The sequence below is a fragment of the Oncorhynchus keta genome, chromosome 10, assembly GCF_023373465.1.
Source record: "Oncorhynchus keta strain PuntledgeMale-10-30-2019 chromosome 10, Oket_V2, whole genome shotgun sequence".
Classification (NCBI taxonomy): Eukaryota; Metazoa; Chordata; class Actinopteri; order Salmoniformes; family Salmonidae; genus Oncorhynchus; species Oncorhynchus keta.
Window position 1 is genome coordinate 77,538,087 of NC_068430.1, and position 6,000 is coordinate 77,544,086.

General features: G+C 40.2%; 1 protein-coding gene across 12 annotated transcripts in view; it reads left to right on the forward strand.

Annotated features, from left to right (window-relative positions):
* The window catches only part of LOC118383888 (B-cell receptor CD22-like), a 28,079-nt gene extending 22,491 nt beyond the window's left edge, over positions 1–5,588 (forward strand). For 10 of the 12 annotated variants that reach the window (XM_052528044.1, XM_052528053.1, XM_052528048.1 and 7 more), the window contains 5 exons: positions 1,537–1,800; positions 1,974–2,064; positions 2,143–2,200; positions 2,302–2,515; positions 4,190–5,588. In XM_052528044.1, coding sequence (XP_052384004.1) covers positions 1,537–1,800; positions 1,974–2,064; positions 2,143–2,200; positions 2,302–2,487 — 599 coding nt within the window. In that variant the 3' untranslated portion in view covers positions 2,488–2,515; positions 4,190–5,588. Of the gene's footprint in view, positions 1–1,536; positions 1,801–1,973; positions 2,065–2,142; positions 2,201–2,301; positions 2,537–4,189 lie in introns of those variants that run through there. The other 2 variants (XM_052528045.1, XM_052528049.1) reach the window with 2 other exon arrangements.
* The last annotated feature ends 412 nt before the right edge of the window (positions 5,589–6,000 follow it).

The window sequence follows — 6,000 nt, forward strand, 5'->3', positions numbered from 1 at the left end:
GTGGAATGGTCGTTAAGACACTAACAGCTTACAGGTAGGCAATTAAGGTCACAGTTCTGAAAACTTAGGACACTAAAGAGGCCTTTCTACTGACTCTGAAAAACACCAAAAGAAAGATGCCCAGGGTCCCTGCTCATCTGCGTGAACATGCCTTAGGCATGCTGCAAGGAGGCATGAGGACTGCAGATGTGGCCAGGGCAATAAATTGCGATGTCCGTACTGTGAGACGCCCAAGACAGCGCTACAGGGAGACAGGACGGACAGCTGATCGTCCTCGCAGTGGCAGACCACGTGTAACAACACCTGCACAGGATCGGTACATCCAAACATCACACCTGCGGGACAGGTACAGAATGGCAATAACAACAGCCCGAGTTACACCAGGAATGCACAATCCCTCCATTAGTGCTCAGACTGTACGCAATAATATATAATAATAATAATAATATATGCCATTTAGCAGACGCTTTTATCCAAAGCGACTTACAGTCATGTGTGCATACATTCTACTTATGGGTGGTCCCGGGAATCGAACCCACTACCCTGGCGTTACAAGCACCATGCTCTACCAACTGAGCTACAGGATCCCCCCAAGCAATAGGCTGAGAGGGACTGGACTGAGGGCTTGTAGGCCTGTTGTAAAGGCAGGTCCTCACCAGACATCACCGGCAACAACGTCGCCTGTAGGCACAAACCCACTGCTGGACCAGACAGTGCTCTTCACTGATGAGTCGCGGTTTTGTGTCACCAGGGGTGATGGTCAGATACGCTTTTATCGTCAAAGGAATCAGCGCTACACCGAGGCCTGTACTCTGGAGTGGGATCGATTTGGAGGTGGAGGGTCCATCATGGTCTGGGGCAGTGTGTCACTGCATCATCGGATTGAGCTTGTTGTCATTGCAGGCAATCTTAACACTGTGCGTTACAGGGAAGACATCCTATTCCTTCATGTGGTAACCGTCCTGCAGGCTCATCCTGACATGACCCTCCAGCATGACAATGCCACCAGCCATACTGCTCGTTCTGTGCGTGATTTCCTGCAAGACCGGAATGTCAATGCTCTGCCATGGCCAGCGAAGAGCCCGGATCTCAATCCCATTGAGCACGTCTGGGACCTGTTGGATCGGAGGGTGAGAGCTAGGGTCATTCTCCCCAGAAATGTCTGGGAATTTGCAGGTGCCTTGGTGGAAGAGTGGGGTAACATCTCACAGCAAGACCTGGCAAATCTGGTGCAGTCCATGAGGAGGAGATGCACTGCAGTACTTACTACTACTTTTGAGTTTGACCCCCCTTTGTTCAGGGACACATTATTCCCTTTCTGTTAGTCACATGTCTGTGGAACATGTTCAGTTTATGAATCTCAGTTGTTGAATCTTATGTTCATACATATAATTGTACGTTAAGTTTTGCTGAAAATAAATGCAGTTGACAGTGAGCGGACGTTTCTTTTTTTGCTGAGTTTACCTCCAAGTTCCATAATTCTCCTCATGTAAAACACTGTTTTAAAACACTGTATTGGTTCATACTGTCCACCAGACGGCCCAAAGAACACCTCAGTGTCAGTCAGTCACTCTGGTGAAATAGTGGAGGGCAGTTCAGTGTCTCTGACCTGCAGCAGTGATGCCAACCCACCTGTGCAGAATTACACCTGGTACAAGAAGAATGTAACCTCACCAGTATTGTCAGGACAGAATTACAACATCACTAACATCAGCTCTGAGGACAGTGGACATTACCTTTGTGAGGCCAGGAATAAAATAGCATCTGAGAACTCTACAGCTCTGAAGATCATTGTAGCAGGTAAAGGTTCATCTTCAATATGCAAAATACACAATTACATGTTACAATCTAATCTAAATTTGGCTTATTACACTTGACTTTTGTGTTGGCTTATACGATTCCCAAGCCTTTAATGTGATTTCTTTTCAGTTTACAACATACCATGTACTCATATCATTCATATTTTATTATAGGGAAACATACCTCAATTAAGACTGCAGCTGTAGGAATCATAATTGTTGTTCTGGTTCTCATACTCTGTCTCTCTGGCTTCATGTGGTTCAGGTGAGTGAACATTTAGCTTTTATCACTCTGATTTGTTACTAACTTCATTAATCATTAATAAATGAATGTCCAAAACAGGACGAAGGCATCCAAATCCACCTCAATAGAAACCAGAGACACAGCAGACGAGGGACAGGTGAGTCCGTTGGAATCAGAAGATGACTGTGATGAATGTGTTTTCTTTGTGGAACTGTGTATTCTTTTTCTACTCGTGTTGTCTATACTCTTCCCCATCAGGGAGACTCTACTCTCCTTTATGACAACATGGCCATGCAGCAGAGACAGTCACCGTCGAGTCAGGATGACGTTCCCTACACCAGCGTCCACGTCTCTCCCTCCAAAAACCAGGAAGAGCTTTGTGCTCCATCGTCCAACTGCCTCAACCCCAGAGACAGGACAGAGATGTCCAGTACACTGCTGTGAAATTCAACCCCCCCAGTGCTACCACCCGGTGAGCATATTCTGCATTAAGGTCATTCATATGCTGCGGCTTATTGTAGTAGATGTCATCAATAACCAAAACAGTGACCCCTAGTGATGTCATATTCAACTTCTTAAGGATCGGTGTTCCGTCAACGGGACAGTTGTAAATCATGCAGCGCATTATATCAAGATCACAGATTTTAGAGTAACAACAAATGTCGGTACATAGAAGTGTCTTATATCGACTGAAGCCTTCATTATTGTTAATATAACTGTCACTGTCCAATTTATTGTAGCTATTACTGTGAAAAAATGCCATGCTATTGTTTGAGGAGAGCTACTAACAACAAAACCCTTTTTTCAACGTGATGGATTTTATAAATTCACCTCTGAAGGTGAAATGTGTACTTACATTCTGAAATCTTGCTCTGATTTATCATCCCAATGGTCCCAGAGATAACATGAAGTGTCGTTTTGTTAGATAAAAATCATTTTTCATATCCTGAAAAGGTCCATATAGCACACAATATCGATGTATTTTATTTTATTTCCACTTGTTCAATTTGTAAAGAAAAAAATCTGTGAACATCTCACCCTAAACGTTGTTTGAATGAGTAAAATCACGTTCATAAATATTCCTCAGAGATCCTAGAAGGTAACAAGATTTTACTATTTCATTAGGTGTCTAGTATATCGTATAGGACACCATATTTGGTCACGTGGGCGGCCATCACTTGAACAACTGTACCTTTGTTAAATAAGAACCAATCAGGGTCAAAAAAAGCTAGCTAGATAGCCAATGAGCTGGGCTTTACGGGAGTATCCAAAAACCATATATATGTTGTAAAATGTATCTTCTAACTTTGTACGACAGCATGCCTTTTAATTTTGGACAAAAATTATAAGGATATTCAGAGTTATGATGTTATGAAAACTGGTTGTTGTGCAGATGCTGAACTTATAATATGGCTACTAATACTTGGAAAGCTAAATCAAAGTTCAAGCATTCAGATTTGACGATATTCTTTGAAGAAAAATGGAATATGAATGCGAACGTCTCCTTCACGATTTGCTCAAATGTACCGGGGGACTTCACACTAAAAGTATTGAGGATCAGTCATTCTCCAAGTTATCCATCTGAAACTTTGCACATACACTGCTGCCATCTTGTGGACTCTATCGGAATTACAACCAGAGTGATGGATTTAACAGTGACGTTTCTCTTGCATTTCAAAGATTGTGGTAAAAAAAAATACTGGTTGGTGTTTTCTTTGTATTTTTTCTACCAGATCTATTATGTTATATTCTCCTACATTCAATTCACATTTCCACAAACTTCAAAGTGTTTCCTTTCAAATGGTACCAAGAATATGCATATCCTTGCTTCAGGGCCTGAGCTACAGGCAGTTAGATTTGGGTATGTCATTTAGGCGAAAATTTAAAAAAAGGGGGATATCCCATAATATTGTAAACTACCAACCCAATAATGGACAAGGTCATTGCTATGACCTGTCTATAATGACGGAGGGATGTGATGATGAGTTTGAGGAACTGTTCTCAGTGCGTTCCAAATGGTACCCTATTCCTTCTTAGTGCACTACTGAGCCCTATAGGCTCTGGTCAGAGGTAGTGCACTATAAAGGGTATAGGGTGCTGTCATTTGGGACAAAGATTTGCATAATTTCTGTTTCTCTCTCCTCAGACCCACGGCGGCACAAGCAGCTGAGGAGGACACCTCTGAGATCTACAGAACAGTCAACAAACCCAGAACCAAGACCACCTGAACACAACAAAACCAAGAACACCTGAACACAACAAACCCCAAACCAAGAAGAACTTAAAACAACAATCCCAGAACCAAGAAGACCTGAACACAACAGAACCAAGAAGACCTGAACACAACAAACTGTTTTTAAGAAATGTTTGCAAAAAACTAAACAACTGAAATATACATTTACATAAGTATTCAGACCTTGGTTGATGCGCCATTGGCAGCGATTACAGCCTCGAGTGTTCTTGGGTATGATGCTACAAGTACATTTACAGCAAGTACATTTAGTTTCATATGTCTGTTACGCAAATAAATTCAATTCATTTATATACACTTAATATAAGTTTGCTAGATTTTTACAAATATATTTGTTTCATTGTTTTTATCACAAATTTATAGCACAATTTTGACTCAAATTTAAGGAAATAGTTCTTCTTGATTCAACGTTTCTTATTAATTTGATCATTTTTGTTTTTTTACTAATGTGTGAAGTGTTAACAATCTATCATAAACTTCTTTGTCATTGTTTTTACCTTGTTATGACAGTATTTTCAGTGGAGAGAATATTAACAGCTTTTAAAATCACAATCTTGTACTGTACATACAGTAACTACAAATAATACATTTACATTAATTTGTAGAGCGATAGTGGTTTATTCACCTTCATAATCATTATTTCCATACAAAATGTACACACACACTTTCAGAAGAAGCAATGTCCAGCTCCTAGACACACAACCAGTTACATAAAATATTATTTATTGTAATTTTTTAGAATGCAGACACAATATGACTCAATAAACCGAGACAGACAGACAGACTTGTATGCATGGCAGGTCTAAAAAAATAATAATTTGGCCAAATACTCAGATCAGTCAGCTGAAGACACCTCTTTCACACAAAATGGCCGTTCAGACTTTCGGTATCGCTGAACAATGTCTGCTTTATGTAGCTTACAAGCTGGATGAGATAGCTAGTTCACTAAATTCCTAAGCTACTCCCACGTCAACTCTTAATAACACAGTATTTTTACATGGATGGTTTACTATTTATTTTTAAATATTATTTTACCTTCAATTTTGTGTAAATTCATTGGTATCTTTATCTACTGCCATCTTCTGTTTGAATCTTGTTTGGTTAGGCAGGTAGCCTAGTGGTGAGAGTGTTGGGCCAGTAACAGAAAGGTTCCTGGATCAAATCCTCAAGCTGACAAGGTGAAAATCTGCCATTCTGCCCCTGAACAAGGCAGTTAACCCAGTAGGCTGTCATTGTAAATAAGAACTTGTTCTTAACTTACTTGCATAGTTAAATAAAGGTTAAATTAAAATCATATGCTGGTTTCCCCTGACTCTGCCCACTTCTTCCTTGACTGGCCATTATCAAAAAAAGACCTTGTGAGCATCGTAGATTCACATGTTTCGATCTCAGATTGGATTGTCTGAATTCACTAGTCAAGTGTCAATCCGGGAAAAAAAACATTGATGAAAGACATTTTGAGAAAATGTGACCTGTTTCAGGAAACCGGTCATATGTCGCAGGTCACTACTTCACAGGAGAGCCATTTGAACGTAAATTATTTTAAATAAAAATGCATTTTTGGCCAAAAAATGCCTTCTTGAACATGTGAACATTCATGTGCCTTAATAACAAACTTGTATTCCATCTGTAAATACAAATACAATTGTTAAATTACGAGCCTAGTTGGTTTAACCAGAGAAAAAGTCAGCAACCTTCCCGCTAGC